The sequence below is a fragment of the Pipistrellus hanaki genome, assembly GCF_964339955.1.
Source record: "Pipistrellus hanaki genome assembly, chromosome: 14".
Taxonomy (NCBI): domain Eukaryota; kingdom Metazoa; phylum Chordata; class Mammalia; order Chiroptera; family Vespertilionidae; genus Pipistrellus; species Pipistrellus hanaki.
Genome location: NC_140516.1, coordinates 16,724,128 through 16,746,155, shown reverse-complemented (window position 1 = coordinate 16,746,155; position 22,028 = coordinate 16,724,128). Strand labels below are relative to the sequence as shown.

Genomic DNA, 22,028 nt, shown 5'->3' with positions numbered 1-22,028 from the left:
AAGAGAAGATTCTGGAGCCTGCGGCCGAGTGAGACAAGTTTTATTTGAGACACAAAAGCATGTGTTTTTATCACATAGGAGCGGGATGGCACTAAGGTTCTGGTTTCTAAGATTCCGTATATCTCAGACACAGCTTCTAGGAAAATGAATTAGAAAGGGAGCAAAATACGGCCTTGAAAGAGTCATTACCGTTGCCGAGAAGCTGTAAGGAATGGGAAGATCTAATTCAAATCCAGGCACCGTTAATAGGGCCCCACGATGAAGAGCTCGGTGTGGGGGGAAACCGTCCCTAAGTTCCCGGTGTTGGCGGTGATGCTGGCATCTCTTCCCACAGCAGGGACTCACCCCTCAATGGAGGCAGCAAAGTGGACATAGCAGTTTTAACTACAGCAGCATTGGGGGTGGGGGTGGGGGGGGAAAGGAAGGCCTCCCCTGTTCTCTCTCTCTGGATTTCCAGTTCAGTCACCCCTTTCCCTGAAGAATTCAGCGAGGCAAGGCAGGGTCTAGGTCATGGACACCGCTACTTGTTCGATGAAGCTGGCCAGGTTTATGTCCCGCTCCGACAGGCCTGCACACTCATGGGTGCTCAGGGTGATGTGGACCTGAAACAGAGCCAGAGATTGGGACCAGCTGATTCCACGCACGTCACCGAAGAGCAGGAGCGCCACTCGCTGTTGGCTCAGCCACTCTGAGCTCCGGACACAGGCACACCGCTTCACTGGCTTCCCTGCTGCTGCGTTTCTTACCCAGTCACCCAGAACCCTCCACCAAAGAGGCCATGACTCGCTGCTAACGGCTCAGGTGATAGCACTCATAGCCATGAAGCATTTAAGGTATGAACATTGGCTTTAGACATACTGCCATTGCACACTTAATAGAGGACAATAGAGCGTAAACACAACTCTTCTATACACTGAAACAAAGAAATCTGTGAGACTCGCTTTGTGGTGGTGGTCTGGACCGGAACCCGCAACATCTCTGAGGTCTGCCTGTTCCCCTGGGGGCTGCTGTCCGGGCAGGACTGGTTTCTGTAACAGTGCAAGACTGTCTTCTAATCCACCTCCAAAAAAAAAATGGCAACTTCAGCTATAGATTAAAATGAATCCTCCAAACATTGAGAGCTCCCTAAAAACGAAAGAGGAGCCCTGCCCAGTGGGGCTCAATTGGTTGGAGCAGCATCCCATGCCCAGAAGGTTATGGGTTTGATTCCTGGTAAGGGCACATACCTAGTTCGGGTTCCATCTCCTGTTGAGTGCATACAGGAAGGCAACTGATCTATGTTTATCCCACATAGATGTTTCTCCTTCTCTCCCATCCCTTTCTCTAAAATCAATAATCACGTCCTCAGGTGAGGATTAAGGACAAAACAAAAAAAAAAATAACAGAAGGACTCCAATTCCTAGTAAACGCTCTCCATGTCTTTTAGCCTTAATGTTTTCAGAACCCAGCATAGCTCTTGGCACATGGCAGGCATTTAATGACTGTTTCAATTCATTCCATGGAATATCTGATCTGCTTGCTGTGCATGGCTATTCTTAGTTCAGTTTTATTACTTCGTTCTTCCATTCCTCCAGAAAGATTAGGCCATGCAGAGCTACTAACAATGGATATGTCTGGCTCCCACAGCCTTTCCTTCCTTGGGTTTTATCTTCTTTGATGTCTACTTGAACCACAAGTTATCTCCCAGTGTTTTAACAGGCATCTTTAAAATGTGTAGTGAGGATATTTTCCAGGGGTGTTGATGTCGAGTCTGGGAAGGAGATGGATGGAGCAGGAGCAGTGGACAGTCTGGGCGAGGAGGGCCGGTAGGGAAGCCCATGGGTGGTGGAATTCTCAGAACGTGACCTCGCCAAGCACAACAGGCACACGTCACTCACCTTGTTGTACACATTGAACCATTCAGGATGGTGGTCCAGCTTCTCAGCCTGCAGGGCCACCCTTGTCATGAAGCCAAAAGCCTGTTGGCGGGGAGACCCGGTTAGTGTTTTTGCGAGAGAGGCTGCTGGGCACCCTTCCGTGCAGCGTAAGGCCTCGATGCAGGGGGGCTGACAGGCTTCCTAGGAGGAGATCCCCTCGAGTTTTCGTCATTCCCCAGCATCTTGCCACTGGTTCTGAGGCTGGAGCTCGAGGGGGTCTCCCTGCGGTAGGAAGAAAGGCCACCAACAAGGTGGAAACACCAAAGAGGTGGTGAGTCTTGGCCAATCTTTTGTGTAGAATACCTTCATATGTCAGTTCAAGGCATGGAGAGTCCAAAAGCCAGGTTGCCCTCTCCCACCCCCAGGGGTGACGCTGTGAGTAATCTGCATTAGTGTAGTGTCTGAGAGTCTAGGTCTTTAAGGAAGAGAACAAGTGTGACCCCGTCAGCCCCAGACTCGGGAAGCTCTGGCCCCCCCTGTGCCATACCCGGTTGAAGTCTTTGAAATGGAACTGCTTGAAGATGGCATCTCGACCTTCTAGCTCGTTCCACCCCACGGCCCTCAGGTTTGGCAGCAGCTGGTCCCTCTCCTCAGCACTTAGCCTGTGCGCTTTGCCAGCCTAGGAGAGGAAAAAAAACCAGAGGCCCAAGGGCATGTCTTTGTAGAGGGCAAAGGAGAGGCCCAGACCTTTGGGGGAACCGAGCCAGCTTCCACCGGCAGCTCTGGACCAGGTGACGCAAAGGGCAGCTGGTCTAAAGCAGTAGACACGGAGAGGGGAGGGTGGCACCCTGCCCTGGAGGTGGGGCCCTAGTGCCTGCCCTGATAGGTCCTTAGATTTTACATTCCACTCAAAGGGACAGAAAACCCTGCCCTGGCCAGCCAAAGGGTTGTGGGTTCAATTCCCGGTCAAGGGCACATCCTGGGTTACAGGTTTGATCCCAGGTCCTGGTTGAGGTGAGTGCAGGCAACCAGTCAATATGTCTCTCTCACATCAATGTTTCTCTCTTTCTCCGCCCCCTTCCACTCTCTCTAAAAATCAATGGAATAATATCCTCAAATGCGGATTACCAAAAAAAAATAAAGATAGAAAACCTAAAATATGTTGTCAATCACACTGAACTAAGAAACGCTCCCCATTCCCCAAAACAGTACATCTCTTACAGTAATGAGGGAGGAAAAGCAAAACCTAGCCCAGACTTGTGAGCATCACAACATAACCTTACAGAAAAGGATTCCCAGCTATCCAACCTTCCTTTGCAATCACGGACCTGCCCCCTGCCCCTGCGGGTACCACTGTCAGGCGCACTACAGAGGAGATGAGGCCAGTCGGTGAGAGCGTGGCCATCGTTCTCAAAGTGGGCCCGTGCCTCTGTCCCTGGGGCCGGCGAAGACGGTCCAGGCGGCTCTGAGCCACAGCGCAGGAGACAAGCACTGCCACGACCGCCCAGTGCGTCCTCCACGGTGCTCCCAGGCCGCCTCTGGTTCCCGGCCGCCAGGCCGCGGGTTCTCAGACTTCCCCCCACCTTCTTTCCTGTCAGGCTGGGGAGCCTGAGCCACAGAGCTTGGTTAAAAGTCGAAGTAACTGCCAAAACCGGTTTGGCTCAGTGGATAGAGCGTCAGCCTGCAGATTAAAAGGTCCCAGATTCGATTCCGGTCAAAGGCATGTACCTTGGTTGCAGGCACATCCCCAGTGGGGGGTGTGCAAGAGGCAGCTGATCGATGATTCTCTCTTGTTGATGTTTCTAACTCTCTATCCCTCTCTCTTCCTCTCTGTAAAAAAATCAATAAAAAATATATTAACCCTTTGCACTCCGAACCATTCTGGACATTGGCTACCAGCTACTCGACGCTACTTTGCGGCGGAAACGTGCGTTGAAATAACTCAATTCCCCGTAATCACTAATAAACTGCAATGTCCCCCCTGAGAGGGGACATCCGAGTGATATGCTAGAATTCCGATGTCCCCTGAGAGGGGACAGCGGAGTGCAAAAGGTTAAAAAAAAAAAAGTTGAAGTAACTTGGCCAAAGCCAATTGGCAAACCTAGTGCCCCATCTGCCTATTGTGCAAAGTGCCCTCTGGGCAGCCCAGACTGGCACAATTCAGACCGTGAGCGGAACCTTCTGAGAAAGGTTCTGAAGGAAGCAAGTCAGTTCTATCCTGTGGGAGGATCCAGGTCTAGGAGCTTAGGGGGTCCCAGAATTAGGCTCCTGAAGTAGAGTCCCCGAGGACAGCTCTAAGAAACCATACAGCGCTAAGTTAAAAATGCATCAAGGTCTGGTAGACCGTGGAGGGAGGGTAAAGCAGCCTTAGGAGGCGGCCCGCAGACCTGGGCCGGCCATGGGTGGAGGGTGCAGGGCTGGTTCCAGCCCCGGTTCCTTTCTCCGGCCAGGCGGCCCGTGGCGCACATCTCCCTGGGCTTCCCAGGTAAAGGGGACAAGCTCGTCCACTTCACGTCAGCCAGAGTCAATGGGACACCAGGAAACACCACTGTTATTGAAGGAATGCCATCTGCCTTTTTTAAAGGAAACTTCCTGGGAAACGCAGGCTTATGATGGGCCTTGGGTTTGGGTAGAACGGAAAAAGCACTCTGACAAAGTCAGTCTTTTTCTCCCTCCTGAAATCACGTGCTCTCTCTGGCTGATCTGGCCCGGTCTGTCTCCCCTCTGGGCCGGAGAGATCTGCCTCACAGATCTCTGTTCCAGAGCTGGCCTTTCTCTGCGGCTGCTAAGCCTGTTCCACGTTTCCAGGCAACCGGATGGCCAGATGTCACCCGGGGCATCAGAGCGCACTGTTGAGTTCTTTGGCTCTGAAAGGAGTGGTGGGTACCAGCGAATCCCCCGAGGGCCCCCTGTCTCTTTAGAGTAATTCTGGAACCCCCAGGACATGGTTATTGGAACCCCCAGGACGCACAGCCCAGGCTGACCTGATAAGCCCCTCCAATCTGGGATCAGAGGGGGAAGGGGCCGTGTTTACTCGGTAAATCCCAATCAGGCCTGGCCAGGCCTCCGGGGGAGTGTGCCCAGGGGTTACTCATTACCCATGCCCTGCTCTGTGGGCCCCAGTGTGTCTCACAGCCCCGCTCACCAGCTCCCCTCCCTCCAAGCCACAGCCTTCAAAGTGCCCTCTCAGGTGTCACTGGGGTCTGGACTGCTCCTAAGGCTTTTGGGCCAGAAACGGGCTGTTTATAAAGCTTCCCCGGGTCTAGAGGCTCCTCTCCCGGCTGCCCCAGGACTCCCTTCACCTCTCCAGCTGAGGTGGGAGTGGGGGAGGCGGTGAAGCACACCGGAGACCCTCCTGGGGGCCAGCTCAGCCTGGAGTTCAGATGGGCCTGAGCCATGGTGTTTCCCCTGCTGGGCAGGCCTCAAACTAGGCACCCAGGGCCTGCCCATTAGTGCAAGCCAGAAGGGCAGTAAACAGGGGGGCAGAGGAACCCAGGAATCCAATCTCCCTCTCCACACTCACATACAGATACATCCCCATCCCCACCTCCAACACCACCAACGGGAACCTGAACGGCCCGCTCCAGGTGCTGTCCCTCCCCACCCAGGCCCTAGTCCCACGGAGGTCAGGGAGGTCACTACGCCCGCCCTGGTGCGGAGGGGGCACAGGCCCGGGAGCCCCGAGGCCAGCCTGGACCCACCACCACCCTCTCATGGCCTCAGCTTCCCGAGGGGCACCTCCAGGGGTGGGAACGCGACAGAAATATTCCCCCCCCCCCCCCGCAATTGTCCGAACCAGGCGCGCTAACCTGAACCCTCCCCCACCTTCCCAGCCCACCCTCTCCGGCCGGGCCAGCGCAGGCGGCTAGGGCGGGGGGGGGGGTGTGGGGTGGACCCTAAGGCCCCCTTCCTCTTTTGGACCCTAACGCACGCCCGTTCCTAACCGGGCCGCCCCAATCACAGCGGCGCGCGGCTCCCCCTCACCATGTCGGGCGCAGCGCGGGCGGGCGGGCGGGCAGCAGCAGGTGGCGGCGGCGGGGAGCGCGGCGCGGGGCGCACGGCGGCCTCGGGCGGGCGGGGCCGGGCTGGGGCCGCCCCGGGGCGGGGAGAGCGGACGGGGAGGGGCCGCCGCCGTAATCATTAACCCCGTCCGGCTGCAGCCGGCCCGGGCGGCCTCTGCTCCCTTCCAGCACTTTCCGGGGTGCTCTTGGTACGCGGAGCTCAGGGGTTACGCAAGGGCCCCCAAGGGCAGCCTTACGCGTTCGAATCCCGCTCTGCCACTTAACCAGCTGCGCCACTTACCCTGGGCGGGAGGTTACCTTTTAAAAAAATACTCCTTATTTAGGTTTTGATCTACAATAAAGTGCACATATTTAAAGTGTAATTTAAATATATATATATATATATATATATATATATATATATATATATATATATATATATATAATTGATTTTTTACAGAGAGGAAGAGAGAGGGATAGTTAGAAGTATTGATGAGAGAGAATCATTGACCAGCTGCCTCTTGCACACCCCCTACTGGGGATGTGCCTGCAACCAAGGTACATGCCCTTGACTGGAATTGAACCAGGGACCTTTCAGTCCGCAAGCCGATGCTCTATCCACTGAGCCAAACCAGTTTCGGCTAACGTGTAAAATTTGATGCGTTTTGACATATGTACGCTTCCATGCAACCATCATCACGATCAAGATCATGAGCATATCCATCATCCCTGAAAGTGTCCTTCCTCTTCCTCCTTCAGACAGCCATTGATCTGCCTCCCCTCCATGTGGATTATACTCCATTTTCTAGGATTCTGTGACCGTGGAAATCACACAGTATTACTCTTCTTGTGTCTGGTTCCTTTCACTCAGTACAATGCCTGTTTGAGTTCACCCATGCGGTGGTGTCAATAGTTCCTTTCACCGATGGCTAAGCAAAGTTTATTGTATTGTGTTACAGCGTCTTGGAAATGTGACCATTTGGTTATCCATTCGCCCCTTGGTGGGCATTTGGGTTGTTTCCAGTTTTTGAGCTGCTGTGAACTTCAGATTCCAAGTCTTCGCACAGACGGGTGCTTTCATTTTTCTTGGGTCAGTGCCTAGAGTGATGGCTAGGTCACATGGTAGACGTGTGTTTGTAACTTCTCAGGACACTGCCAAAGTGGTGGCCCCATCGCACACCCCCACCAGGGGTGAGAGTTCCCCATCCCTGGCCGCTAGGATGCACCAGTGCGTGGTCAGCCGTTTTAATTCTAGCCGTTCTCACTGGTGTAGTGGTAGCTCATTGCAGTTTCCTTAGTGACTGATAATACTCAATGTCTTGTGCTTATTTGCCCATTCAAACGTTTTGACCATTTAAAAAATTTACTGTTTGTTTTCTTACTGGGTTTCGAGAGTTCTTTATTTTGGATACAAGCACTTTATCAGATACATGATTTGCAAATGTGTTCTCTGCATTCTCACAGTGTCTTTCAAAGAGCAAATGTTCTTCATTTTGATGAAATTCAATATATCAAATGTTTCTTTTATACACTGATATTTTGGTGTTGTAACAAGAAATCTTTACCTGACCCTAGGTCACAAAAGATTTTCTTTTAAATTTTCTTCCTATGTTTTCTCTTATATTTTAGAGTTGTTTCTTCTTCTTTGTTGTTGTTGTTTTACATTTAGGCCTGTGATCCATTTTTAGTTAATTTTTCATATGCTTTGAATTATGGATCCAAGTTAACTTTATGCATATGGATATTCAATTGTTCCCTTCTCCACTGAATTGCCTTTGTACACTTGTTTTTAAAAAATCAACGGGCCGTGTATGTGTGAGTTTACTTGGGGAGTTTCTATTCTGTCCCATTGATCTATATATCCATCTTGATGCTAATTTGATGACTGTAGCGTTGTAAAGCTGGAAGTTAGGTAATACACGTCCTTTAATAGGAAAAACATTTTTTAAATTAACCTTTATCCCCGTACTCCACTTTTACCTATATCCCCACAATAGTGACCTTTCGAATGTGCTAATACATATCTTTGTTTGTACATGTTCTTCCCCAAAATAGCCATGTTGTTGTTTCACCTCTATATATTTTTTTTAATTTTTATTTTATGTCATGTCTTATTCTAGAATAGGTTAGTGGACAGAATAGAATAGTGAATAATTCAAAGCTGAATAGTTAATGAACAATTAATATTCAACTCTGTTGCTATATGTATAGTTAATCTGTAGTTTCTAACTGCTACTTTAGATTCTGTGGTGAGAATCCACCATGATTTGTCATTCTACCAGTGATGGGCCATCAGAGTGCTTCCAGCTCCCTGCCACTATGCCACCACCACCCCAAGTATGTGTGTGCATACACACACACACACACACACACACACACACTCTCACACACACACACACAAAGCCAAACAACAAAGGGATCCTTCAGGAAACATCTCTCTGAACTCGACAGCTCTCAGGTCTGTGGGGAGCTTCTTAGACACTGTCTGTACATGCATAGCCTGTAAACCCAATAATTCACCGCCCCCCCAGGTGCAGGTGCCCATAGGTAGTTCCAGGTGCCATCCAGCTGGCTGTGCCAGTCCTCAGCCCTCTGACTGTGTGAGGGTTCCTTTTCCCTGCGTTCCTCACACACACATACTCAGCTTGGCACTAACTAGCTTTTTAATCTTCGCCAAGTTCGTAAGCATAAAATGATAGCTTGCTGTTTTACTTCGCATTTTTCTGATTACTAACGATTCAGAGCACCTCTTCAGATTGCTTCTTAACATTTGGGACTTAACGTTTATAAATTGCTTTTTAATATCCTTTGCAAAAGTTGTAGAATTTATAGTGCTCCTTTTTTTAGTTGATTTGTAGGAGTTTATGGCTAGACTTTAACTGCCTGTCAGTTTTAGATATTGCAACTATCTCCTTCCATTCAGCCATCCACATACTAATTTCTTCTATTCAGGCCCCTGTGGGCAGAAATCTTATATTTTGGTGTAATAAGATTTCTCCTTTTCCCTCTATAACTTAGTGCTTTTAAAGACTTATTTGATCAGGCCCCTCCCACCCCTTTCTTCTAACCTTGTAGTTAGATAAATTTAGGGCCTGGTGTGAAAGGCCCTGTTAGGACACAGTGTTTGGCTCCAGTAAAACTGGACGCCAACTCACGGCTTCCGCTAAGTGTCTAACTGGGGAGGGCCGGGGGCTGCCCAGACCACACTGCCCAGCAGAGACTGGCACGCATGGAACTGTGAGAAACGGTGGTTCATTTTTATCAACACCACCGCTTTGTTATGCAGCACAGATGACAGGGCATAGATTCCTGAACAAAAATCAGCACCCGGGAGTGGCGTGTTAAGAGCAACCTAAAACGCAGTGTCCGCTGGGGCCGGCCTGCATGGGGTGTGAGGCAGGAGGCAATGCTAAAACCAGGGAGAGGATTGCAGGAGGCAGAAAGCCGCGGAGTGTCGCTCCCTCACCAACCAGGAGAAAAGCCTGCCTATGCTACCGAATCATCGCTTTTCTCCAGCTTGCCAAGGCACGGAGGTCACTTGGCAACCGGGTAGCCTGAATTGGGAGGGAGGCGGCCCCTCCAGGAGAGAGAGGAGGCAGACTGGCTCACCTGTGCCAGCGCTCGGGGAGGGAGAGGGGGACCCGCGGCCTCCTGAGGAGCGGGTAAGGAGTCAGCTACAAGTTAGCAAATCCTTGGGAGCAGGTGTGCGCCGCCTGCATGGAGCAGCTGGGAGAGTGTGCACACACTTACAGCTTTTATTTATGGGCCTCTGCCGGGTGCTGGGGAGAGAGGGAAGGGTGAGAAGTGGGAGTGAGACACCCTCAGCCCAGCAGGGGCAAGAGGGGATGGGTCAGCCGCTGCAGCTGTGGAAACAGTGCCAGACCCCGCCCTCCTCTCCAGACCCCTGTCCACAAGGAGCAGAAGCCTTGAGCCACTGGGAGAGGGCCAGCAAACCCTGTCACTGCCAGGGCTAGCTAAAGGCTCATTGTGGCTTCATTTAGGTAGGAGGGAAAAAAATCCCTCTGCCTGGGGGAGGTGCAGAGAGCAATTCCATGAGGATCCCATACCAATACCATTAGAGGTCGCTTCCGCAGGGAGGAGCAGGAAGCTCCGATCACAGGCAGATGGCACTGACAGATCACAGGCACTCAGGCTGGCCAGGAAGCTGGTGGGGATGGGCACAGGGTGGGTGGGGACGCTGCAGAAGCTCCGGCACTGGGGACCGCAGAGAGCCACCCCTGCAGCGGCTGGAACTTAGCTCTCTGCTGCAGCAATGGCAGCCTGGCTACCAGAGGAGAAGGGGAGCGAGTGGAAGGACCGGAAAAGGGCCGTCTGGCAACGCCCATGCTGACGAGGATGTGGGGCCACGGGAACTCCCCTAATCGCCGGTGGAAAACAAAACGGTTCAGCTCCTTCGGAAAACAATTGGGCAATGTCTAATGCAGTTATGCAGACACTTCCCCTGTGATTCAGCAATCCCACTCCTGGAGAGATACGCAAAGCCCTCCATGCCCATGTGCATGGCAGCTACATCTGCTAACAACCCAAATGTCCCTCCTCGGCTGAGTGAATGAACAAAGGTGGTCGATTCAGACCTCGGAGTACTAGTCAGCAGCACAAAGGAACGGACTGCGGACCCAGGCAGCAGCATAGGCGAGTCTCAGCCACGTGGTGCTGCATGGCAGAAGCCACACTCAAAAGGTTCTCCAAAAAAATGTTAAAAAATGAAACTGTGTGCTTACAAATATTACCCAGCTGGTGATTGGAAGAATTGTCCGGAGAGATGCTGGCTCTGTACACAGGGAGCCTGTTTCTCGTCCCTTACCCACAGGCTTCTGGTCCGTTATGCCACGTGCAACTTCCGGCCTGCGCCTTTCTGTCACATGCTGGGTGGGTGGGCACTGCGGAGGCAGAATGCTTCTGGAATGCCTGTCTATCCCCAGAATGGCTGGTAACAACTAACCTAGACATGGATGTGACTGAGAATCCCGTTCATGTATCCCTCTAAATCCAATTAAGTGGATCCCAACTCAATCTCCCGTAGTTGGATCCCCAAACATGCCCAACAATTCGCCCGAGCACAGCCTACCTGAGGGTGTGGCAGAGGGGAAGACGGAGGGAAGACAGGGGCTTAACTGCTGCTTGGCCAGGGAGCCCTTCCGGCCGAGCCCTCCCTCCGGGGCCCTGGCCATCCTGTGTGTGTCTCCTTCCTCAGCGCGTCCTCTCCGCTCTCTCCCTGGATTCTGAGGGATGAAAAGTGGCACCTCTGGGTCCCCCATGAGGCTGGTCCTCCGCCCTGCACGTAACCCCCCTCAGCAAAGGTTCCCTAAGTCTATGTGTGTGAGCTGGTGTTTTGGAAGCCAAGCTGGCTTCTGAGCAACATATTCATGTACTGTCTGACCCTGACAACTCAGACTCTGACATTTATGCAGTACTTTTTTTTTTTTTTTCCCAGATCCTAAGTTAAGGATCTAAAAAATAAAAAACAAAACAAACAAAACCCCCACCTTTAAAAAATTATCAAAACAATACATGCTCCTAATAACAACAACAATAGGAGCAGGGGTGAAATGACTGGGCAATTTGGTAAAAAGCACCTTCTATAACTTACTCTGCGCCCACCGAAGTCACCACTCAGAGGCAACCATAGGAAGCGGGGTGGTGGCAGCTGCTCTGACGTCTGGCTCCCCCACTTGCCTAATTGTGGAATCTGGAGCAAGTTACTTATTCTTTTTGAGCCTCAGTGTTCTCATCTGTAAAATGGGGACAATGATAGCTGCCTCGAAGGGTTTTCGTAATGACTAGATGAGATTCCTCATGTCCAGTGTCGGGCAGTGCCACCCGTGTCCTCTCAACCCCACGCCGCAGGTCTCTGCACACAGCTTCTTGTCCCACAGATGCCCCGTTCGGCCTGAGGACTGTCTCTGCCCAGAGAACCAGCTCTGTTCCAGACACACCGAGAGTGAGAGGGAGTTAGCAGCTCACACTCGCCCAGTGAGGTCTGGGCTCGGAGGTGAATGTCTGTTTCCTTGTCCCTCACAGAGAGATTCTGGAGTGTCCTACAGCGTCTCAGGATTCCCCGTGGGGTCAGCTGCTTGCCCTCAGTGACAGCCTGCTTACTAACACACGTTCTTGGCTTTCCTCCGACGCCCCCACACCCCCAACCTGCCAGCTGTCTTATTTTTCTTAACTCAAGATGGTCTTTTTTTTGTTGATTTGTAAAACAATAGCCCCTCATTTGTTATATATGTTGTAAATATTTTCTGCGAAGCTCATTTGCTTCTTAGCTGAGTGACACAGAGAAATATTTAAATTTTTAGACAGTCAGATCTGCCTGCCTTTTCCTGTATGGTTTCTGGATTTCATGTCTTGCTTTGAAAGGACTTCCTCACCCCAAGAGGAACAAATATTGGTCTCGATTGCCTTCTAATACGTTAACAGTTGGTAAAAAGTGTCCAGATTAGTGATCTCTCTGGAGTTCGCTTTCGGACACCATATGCGCTAAAACCTATGTTTTCCAAGTGGCTAGACGGTCATCTCATTCCATTATTTTTATTACCTTGGCTAGTCCTTCTGTCCCCCACTGCTCTGAGCTACTTCTGTATTAGGCCAAGTTCCCATAATCCTCCTGGCTTGGTTTCTGGGCTCTTTGTTCTGCCCCTTTGATCAGTCAGCCCCACCCTGTTTTAATTACTCTGGCTTTACAGTGTGTTTTGATATCTGGTAGGTCAAGTCTCATCTCATTTTTCTTCCTTTTCAAAACGCTCTTGGCCATTCTTGCTTGTTTACTCTTTCAGATGAGCTTCTGAAATCAGCTTGTCAAGTTCTATAAACATCTCCTTAGGATTCTGATTGGGAATGCATTGAATTTATAGATTTAATTTGGGGAGAATTGACATCTTCATATTATGGAGCCTTCCCAGCCTCAAGCATAATGTATCACCCCATTTACTCAGGCCTTCTTTATGTCCTCCAGTAAAGTTTCGTTGTGTTCCTCTGGAAGGACATTTCTCATTAAGTTGATTCTTGGGTATTTTATCATCCGGCGTGGCCCTTGTGCATGGAATATTTCCCCCATCACACTTCCAATAGGCTGTTTCAGGGTGCATGGGAGAGCTGTGGATGCTGGTGTTATCTTGTCTCCAGTCATGCCGATGACTTTTCTGTTTAGGTCTAAGGGTTTCCGAGGAGGAGCAGAACTTTGAACCAGCCCTGCCTGTCCCACATGGGATGGGCCCCTCAGGTGCAGAGAGCCCCACGCAGCCGCATGGCAGGAATTGAACGCACCGATCCTGGGAGGGCTGCGGAGGGGACTGCTGGGTGGGGCAGAGCTTTTGACCGGAAGGTCCTTAGATTCCTCCAGTTCTAAAGCTCTGCGGGTTCCTAGTTCTGGGTCCTGTGTCTGTTCTCACACGCTGCCTCCTCACCTGTGCCTGTTTGATTTCTACAGGCCAAGTGCCAGGAGGGCAGGGAGGAGATGGTGAGAGGAGAGTTACAGATATGAATGCTTCACACCTTCGGGATGCGCACTCCCTACAGAGAGGGGGGCGGGGGGGTGGCGGGGCGGGCAGAGCAAAGGTCAAGTGGCCTGAGTGAGGGCGCGGCCTGTTTCTCAGGCGAGTCCTGGTGCTGCCTCAGGAGCTTTGTCAGAGCTGGGCCTGGAGGGGCCGGGAGAGGCTGATGGTGACAGGATCCGCATGTTTCTCTGATGGGCTTCCCTCACGGAGCCTTGTTCAGAGCTCTGCTTCATGACAGGGGTGGGGGAAGAAGATGGGTTGACTGGTACTGAGGTGGAGAAAGGGTTCCAGTTTTGCTTTCCGACAAGCCTGCAATGCTTCTTTCTACCAACAGGGGGCAGAGTGAACTCAGGAAATGAAACCCATTTTTGGGGACTTAGGTTGCCCGGTGAGACCTTGTCATGCTCCGTGGATATTTCCTGGCTTCAGGTGTCATGCCGGGCTCTCAGTGCACTGAAAGGAACCACACCTTTTGCAGCCCGTGTCCTGGGCCACGTGGGTTGTGGGGACTGCAAGGAGCAGTGGTCAGTTCTGTTAGGGTGGAGGCCGGAGGAGAAGTAAAAGCAGCTTGCCAGAGGAGGCAATTCTTGAGCTAAAGCGAGATGAGAAATTGTCTTCTCTGCTGATTGGGCTGGGAGACGTGCCACTCGGAGGGGACAGACCTGGTGCATGCGGGTGACACCTATTGGGGTGTCTGATTGCCGGGCAGTCCCGGGTCCCAGGGCCTTAGGTGCTGGGCCCAGAGAGGTCACCGAGGGCCCCGGAGTCCTGCTAAGGAGCTCCATTCTGGCCAACCTCGAGGAGCACAAAGAATTTCTCTAAAAAGAAAATAAAAAATCTTTTCAGTAAGAAAAATTTCAAGTCTACACTAAAGTATGTAGGATAATGAATTCCTATGTGTCCACCAACAATGATCCCATTTTTCAATTTTTCATCCATCCTCCCTCCACACTTTTTTTTAGAGGTCATATATATATATATATATATATATATATATTGATTTCAGAGAGGAAACAAGATGGGAGAGAGAGAGAGAGAGAGAGAGAGAGAGAGAGAGAGAGAGAGAGAGAGAGAGAGAGAAACATCAATGATGAGAGAGAATCATTGACCGGCTGCCTCCTGCATACCCCACACTGGAGATCGAGCCCTGACCAGGCATCTAACTGTGAACTCCTGTTTCATAAGTTGACGCTCAACTACTGAGCCATGTCAGCTGGGCTCCCTCCACATTTAAAACACTATAGAAAATGTCACACACACACACACACACACACACACACGCACAGAGCTCTGTAATGACCCCCACAGACCTATCACCCAGCTCAGCATGAACCATTTGCCAAGCCTGTGTCAGCACCAGCCTGACCCCTCCCCCACCCTCGGTTTGTTTATATCAGTTCATATATAAATATTTAAAGATGTATCTCTAAAAGAGACTCTTAAAAATATACAATTGCATTTCTGTGATCACATCTAAGCAAAGTTAATAGTCATTCTTTAATGCCATCCCTGGGACGGACAGGTTCTCAAGCCCAGGAATGCCCAGGATCAGGTGGGCATTTACAAAGGCCACCCTGGCAGAGGGTAGAGGGGAAATGGAGGGGCTGGGGGCTGTAGCAGGGCATCAGTTGGGAGACTTTATGAGGATTTGGGAGAAAAGCAACCAGCACTTGAACTTGGCTAAGGCGCAGCTGTGGAGGCAGAGCTTTCCAGGTGGGAGACAGGACACGCCTTGTCTTAATTAACCCTCACAAAGGCCCTGCGAAGGAGGCGTTGTTTATCTTGGTTTACAGACAGGAGAGGTGGAACTGCTGGGAGAGGGATAGCTCCGAAGTCACAGAGCTGGGATTCACACTCAGGCCTGCGCCTTCCCGAAGCCCTGGCTCCTCCCGCGGCCAGCACTGCCTCCCTGCAGCCTGGGCCACGGAATGGGGGGGAGGCTCCGGGGCAAGGCTGTTGCAGGGGCCTCTCGGGTGTGGAGGGTGCTGGGGGCGCTGCCTGCTTTCCCAGTCCCTGCTTTGCTGCCTGGTAGACCCCATGGGTTCCGAGTGGGGAGTGGAGGCGGTGCTGGTAGGCAGGGTCGGTCCCCTTTCCTAGCCTGTGCCAGCAACACAGCAAGGATTCCAATCGTCTCCTCCTCCTCTACTGCTCCTCTCCTGGTCCCCAGCTCAGACCCCACCATTCGAGGCCCAGCCCTCCCTCCCAGGGCAAGCAGGGCCCCACAAGTGGACTGGCCATCCCGTTCTGGGAGCAAGCAAGGCCGGTGCCCGACGGGCAGTTCCTGCGTTGGAGGCAGAGAGCGCCTTGCTGTGGGCTTCTCTCAGGTGGGATTCAGAATCCATCTTGGATGGGGCTGACTTAGTCAAGCCTGGGCTGACACATCACTTTTGGCTGACCTTGTCATATGCCCTTAGGAAAATGTCTCGCTCCTCACATCCTTCCCTCCCCTCTCCCCCGGAATCCCCTGTCTGTCAGCAGGATGGGGGGCAGAGGGCTGGCCAGTTCTCTTGGTCACCACGGGGCACCCCTTCCTGACAGCAGCCATGGGGAGGGTCCCGTTGCCGGGAGTGAACACTCAGCTCTCCTGTTGGCTCAGGTCATACATCGGGAGCTGGGGTGGCAGTGGGGGCTCCTGGCCTGGAAGTCAGGGAGCCACAGCCGGCTCAGGCCTGGGGGGTTCTCCGGCTGTGAAATGAGGGGGCAGCACCTGCCTCATGGAGTGGCTGAGAGGCTCCAGGGAGTCGCGGGGGGCACACTCACTGGCTCTGAGGCGCTGAGCCTGGTGATGGGCTGGCTTTATCCCCCCATTGCTCTGGACTTTTCGGCTGAGATCAGATCTGCTGTTCCTTCTACCCTCCCCACTCCTGCTCCCCACCCCCTAAGTCCACCCCAAACCCTATACAGCTGCCCTCCGGGGTGCAGCCCTGTGTACCCCGGGGCAGCTCTCTTGGGGGAGCCCTTGGATCATCCTCCCCCCATTAGTTTGCTCTCCTCATCTTTCTCAATAATTAATCTCTCTTTCCCTCCAGCCCCGCCCATTTAACAGTTCCCTCAGCCCTGCCCTGCCTCCCTGCATCCCAGGCCAGCCATCCATCTTCCTTACCCAGGGGTTTGGCTGACAGCACGGTCCAGGGCTAAGGCCTGGGGGAGCTAGCCCTCCCCATCCGAACCTCCCAGGGGCCCCGGGGCTGGAGCTCTGAGACCAGGGGCTTTGAGGGAAGATGCAGATGGCCTATTGGGTGTCTCTCTGTAGCCAGTGGTGGGGAGGCTGGGCGATCAATGTCTGCAGGATCTGAATGGGACTCCTGCACCCCCCAAACCGGCTTGTACTGTGAGGACTGCTCCCTAGGAGCTCCTGGGGCCAGAAGGGACCTTAGGGTAGGACATTAGGACAGCCCTTTATTCAATCAACCAGGAGACAGATGATCACAGGGGGAGGGACTTATGCAGGGTGGCTGCCAGCGGTGGCACAGAGGGCCAGGGCCCTGGTCTCCTGCCTTACCGCTGGGTTCTTCCCCTTCCCCTAGGCAGCCCCCACCTCCCACCCCTCACCCCAAATCCCACTGGGGCTCTGGTGGGCTGCACGCTGCTGGCAGACTCAGGCTCTTAGACACCTCAGCAACCTCAGAATCAGAGGGGACCTCGGGCTCACTTAGCCCAACCCCATCCTCATGTGGCAATTGTGGAAACGGAGACACGAGAGGGGAGCTATCAAACAGACTGTCAATCAGGCCTCTGCACTCAGTCTGGCCATCCCGTCCTTTAATACCACTCCTGGGCCATGGGAGGGAGGGAGTCAGCCACCCCGGCCACTCCTCCCCGGCTCAGTCCCCAGCCCACCGCCTGCAGGAAGGACTAACAGGACAGGGTCCTTCTCCTCCCGTAGGTGCTAGAACCACCTCAGTGCTCCTCCGGAGCCTCTGCAGCTCCGCTTGGGGTGGATGGGGGCAGCGGCTGCCCGAGTCAGAGCACTGGGTTGGAAGTCCAGAGCCCTGGCTTCGAGTCCTCTCCCTGCCCATTGCTGTGTGGTCTTCAGTCACCTCACTTCTCTGAAACCCCGTGTCCTCACCGGCACAATGGAAATAATCCAACCGGCCCTGTCTGGATCAAATGGGGTCAAGACAGAAAGAAAACACCAGGCGAGTGTAAGAGGCGGGGCTGTCCTGAGTTGGTCAAAGAGAGGCCGAGAGATCCAGGGAGTGTCCAGAACACGTGTGAATACTGACTCCGGCTCTATTGCTGATTTGCTGTGTGCCCCCGGGGCAAGTGGCCTTACCTCTCTGTGCCTCATAAAAAACATGGCGGCCAATGCTTCTCCGTGCTGTGGTATTGAACTCCTGGCAATAGGGGGAAGCTAAACGTAATAGAGCGTTAAGGTCCTTGGAAGCAAGGCCCTCCATAACGTAAGAGGTTATTAACCACATCCAATAATCACGCCGTCTGCTCATAAAAGTGATGATGCCCTAAAGCCGGGCAGGGAAGCAGCCCTGTCCGTGCGGGCGCAGCTCCTCGCTGGCCTTCGTCTCGGGCACTGAGGGCTAATAACCGTGTGTGTGTGTGTGTGTGTGTGTGTGTGTGTGTGTGTGTGTGTGTTTATGTGCAGCTTGGCCTCTGCAAACCAACCACTAATTAGCTCCTCCATGGTGTGCCCGGGGGAGGCAGGAGGGCACTGGGCGATGAGAGAGCTGCAGCTCCCAGAGGGGACTACTGGGCCACCCAGCCGGTTAGGGCGGGGCTGGGCTGGGAACAGAAAGCGCTCCCGGTTCTCAGCACCCACTAGTCCTTGCGTTGCTGACACGAACAGGTGGGCAGAGGTAGCATGCTCTCTCTGGGCCTCAGTTTCCCCACCGGAGCTGCCCGTGCAGGAAGGTAGTGCGGCATCATGAGATGTTGGTCGGATCCCCTCTGATTTGCTCACCCCCTTTCCTCCTGCCCTCCGCGGTGCTGGGTGTGGCACAGGGAGGACTCCCCGGGTGCCCTGTGTCTTTAACAGAGCACCTGGGAATACCACAGCATCCGCCTTGGTGGTACCCAGGGCTCAGGAGGCCTGTCGGGGACCCCGGGCCTCAGTTTTCTCATCTGTGCACTGGGGTTGTAATTCCCACCCCGACAGGTCTGGGGGCCCACCCCCGGGCTCCATGAGCAGCTGAGCACTCACGGTGGTTATTATGCTGCGAGGCCTGGGCTGGGCTGAGGGGTGGTCCTGAGCCCCAGGGTTACTGCTGGTCAGGCTGTCGCTGCATCCTCATCGGGGACTTTCCTCCCAGACCCCAGCTCCCTCACCCCCTCTCTTTACAGAGCTGTTCTCATTCTGTCTCCCTGTACCCACAACCTTGGCATTGGGGGAGGTGAGGAAGGGCAAGTGGCCGGCGGGGTGTGTGTGTGTGTGTGTGTGTGTGTGTGTGTGTGTGTCTTTTCCCCTATCCTTTTCCTTTGTCTCCCTTCTTTCTGCCTGGCCCACTGGTCTGTTCTGCTTGTGGCAGCTCCTCACAACCCTCTGTCCTGGCGTCTTTCCTTCCCTGCCTCCGGCTCCTCTCTCCCTGTCCCTACCTCCCTCCCTGTCTAGCTGCCTCCCTCTTCCCCCCCCCCCCCCCACACACACACACACACACTCCTGTCCGAATGGCTTCTCCTCCGCGGCGGCAGGTCAGGAGTGGGGTCTCTGACTGCTGGTGGCCAATCTAGTGAGCTCTTTGTGGCCGCAGCTGGCAGTGATTTTCCCTGTCTGCTGGGTCTCCTGCCCGTTTCTAGACCAGGCTTGTGGGTGCCCCTCCACTCCTCCCATTAACTACCGTGTGAGCCTGTGGAGCAGGTGCCTGCCTGTGCCCTTCCACCTTCTTTGGCTACAATACGTGCATTTTCCTTGAACCCCTCCCCTCTCCCCCTCCCTTTTCTCCCTCCCACCTCATCTCTGTCCTGATTTTTAAGTGGGTCTGATCTGCCCACTGGCTTCAGAAATGTGTGCCCAGTGGAAGCCCTTCCTGGGCTTTCCTCTTGGTGGGATCAGTGTGGAGCTGCCATGGTGTCTTGGCCTCTGCAGGGAGAGCCTGCCTGAGGAAGTGGTCACGGCGAGGAAAGCAGACCATGTGATGAAAGGAGAAGAGAGATTCCCAAGCTCTCAACTGAGCACATGGACACAACTGTTTCTGATGATCTATTATATCCATCCACCCACCCAGCCACTCAACCCTTCACACACTCACATATCACCCACTCTCTCAGTCACCAACCCATCCACCTACCCACCCACTCATCCACCCACCCATCCATTCAACAGTCAACAACCCTTCACACACCCACATGTCACCCACCCACCCATCCATTCACCCATCCATCCATCCACCCACCCACTCATTCACCCACCCATCCACTCAACAGTCCATCAACCCTTCACACACTCACATATCACCCACCCACTCAGTCACCCACCCATCCTCCTACCCACCCATTCATTCACCCACCCATCCATTCAACAGGCCATCAACCCTTCACACACCCACAAAAATCACCCACCCACCCATCCATTCATCCATCTATTCATCCACCCACTCATTCACCCACCCACGCATCCATTCAACAGTCCATCAATCCTTCACACATCCACATATCACACACCCACCCATCCATTCACCCATCCATCCACCAGTCTGTCAATCTATCCACACACCCACATAGCCATTCATCCATTTGTCCACCCATCCATTCATTCAACTATCCATTCAAACAGCCACCTACGCATTCATCATCCACCTACATATCCATCTGTCCATTGTCCATTTCCTCCTCATAACAATGATGATAATAATAGTTTGTGTCACTTGGTGCCAGGCACCATTCTAATCAGTGTACACATACTTGCTTGTTGAATCCTCGGAACAGATCTATGACACAGGTGGTCTTATGATCACTGTCTTAGAGATGAGGAAACTGAGGTACAAGGGGTTAAGTAATGTCTTGGGAGGAAGTGGAGAGCCAGGATGCCTGTTGCTCTGGCCACAGTCCCGGGAGTTGTCCTGCAGGTCCCCACTCTTCCTGGTCAGGCAGTCACCACATCCTGTTGACTCTGCCTGTTGACAGAGCAGTGGGCCAGTATGAATTGACCACTTCATACTGGCCCACTTCTCTCACCTGCCCTAACTCAGGCACCTGCACATCTTTCTGAGATGATGGCACCAGACTCTCATCTCCAACTCTGCCCCACCCCATCCCACTCAGGTAAGAAGCCAGCTGCAGATGCACCACAGCTGGAGGTGATGGGGGGGTGGGGCAGAGACCCTGCTGGGACCTGTGGGAGACTCCTAGGGGCCTGAAATGAAATAAAAGGGCTGTGGCTCCCAGGCCCCTGAGCTCCGAAGGGGAACAAACACTGTGGGACTCTGAGTTTCCTCCCCAGCCCACGGCCCCAGACTCTTCTGTCTGGCACTGTTGGGGCCTTCCAGCCTGGTCCTAATTGGCCAGTCCGGCTCTGCCGACCCTCCCTGGTTCTCACAGACCCACCTCAAACCTTGATGCATTCTCTTCCCTCTGCCTGGGGGGCCTCCCCCTGCCAGGGGGCCAGTCATCTCTGCAAAGGCCTCCCTGACCCCACCGCAGCGAGCCGGCCTCCTGACCTCCTCTAGCACTCGCCTTCGACCTCTGTCCGGTGTTCTGGCTACCTCCTGCCTCAGAACTTGTCCACATGCGCCTCACAGCCTGGAGCTTCCAATCCTGGCTGCACCGTCAGCCCAAGTCGCCCAGCTTTCTGAGCCCAGGAAAACGGCGATAGGAAAGCCCGCGGGCTGTGGAGTCAGGCAAACCTGGGTTTGAACTTCAGCCAGGTTGGGGTGGTCTCTCTGTGCCTCAGTTTCCTGGAATGTAAAATAAGGAAATTAAAACCCCTCTTATTGAGGATGTCTCAGGATAATACACAGAAAGTGCCTGGGATAGCACAGAGCTCAGTGGCTCACCTGACTATCAGGGCTCCTCTCCCCGCCTCCCCTGCCTCCTCTGCCTCCCCCTGCCTCTCCCTGCCTTAGAGTCTGGCTCGGGGCTGGGCACCCAGGAGATGTATGTGGGGAAACAGCAGGAGGAGACAGCCAAAGGCGAGGGCTCTGCTGGGCAGACAGTGACAGTTCTCATCAGCTCACACCTGTGCTCAGAGAAACGGAGTCAGCATCCACTTCCTTGTGGGAAGCAATGCAGGGCTGGGAGGCTGGGGGCGCAGAAAGGGAGAGAGGAGCAGGAGGCCATAGGGGGAATGAGGGAAAGAACACACACACACACACACACACACACACACACACACACACACACACGGCGAGAGACTGAAGAAGAGATGAGAGACACAGAAAGAGGCTTGAGGGAGAGACTGCCGAGAATAAGACAACAAAGAGAACTTTGGCGAGGCAGAGAGCAAGTTTGGAAAGGTGGGTGGGAGAGGCCAGGTCCCTGGGCCCTGATTGGGTGACTGCAGCCCAGGGCCAGCAGCTGAGGAGTGGGCCGTGGCCTGATCCAGGGGGCTGAGGACCCTTGAGATTCTTGACAAGCAGGGCCGTCACCCCCTGTGAGGAGCCAGCCTCCTGCCACCTATGCCCTCTGGCCTCAGAGAACAGCTCTGAGTGCTGGGACCTGGCGGCAGTGCATTTGCATTCAGATCAGAGGCCTTGGGCTCTAGA

The 22,028-nt window shown here is 53.4% G+C and overlaps 1 protein-coding gene across 2 annotated transcripts; it reads right to left on the bottom strand.

The window, feature by feature from the left end:
- Positions 1 to 24: 24 nt before the first annotated feature.
- Positions 25 to 11,055, bottom strand: PCBD1 (pterin-4 alpha-carbinolamine dehydratase 1). 2 transcript variants are annotated; one of them, XM_084903725.1, is made up of 4 exons: positions 10,947 to 11,055; positions 2,404 to 2,535; positions 1,878 to 1,958; positions 25 to 602 (listed from the first exon to the last, which is right to left on the bottom strand). In XM_084903725.1, exons 3-4 carry the CDS (start codon positions 1,944 to 1,946, stop codon positions 504 to 506), a joined length of 168 nt encoding a protein of 55 aa, XP_084759851.1. In that variant the 5' UTR covers positions 1,947 to 1,958; positions 2,404 to 2,535; positions 10,947 to 11,055; the 3' UTR covers positions 25 to 503. The 2 variants fall into 2 exon arrangements, with proteins under 2 accessions (XP_084759851.1, XP_084759850.1); XM_084903724.1 differs by lacking the exon at positions 10,947 to 11,055 and adding an exon at positions 5,841 to 5,940.
- Positions 11,056 to 22,028: the final 10,973 nt, after the last annotated feature.

Bases quoted from the DNA above. Each gene is read 5' to 3' on its own strand.
- PCBD1 (XM_084903724.1), bottom strand. The intron at 1,959-2,403 runs GTATGGCACAGG...CCCCGCCAACAG, and splicing joins ATTTCAAAGACTTCAACCGG to GCTTTTGGCTTCATGACAAG. The intron at 603-1,877 runs GTGAGTGACGTG...GCTCTGTTTCAG, and splicing joins GGTTCAATGTGTACAACAAG to GTCCACATCACCCTGAGCAC.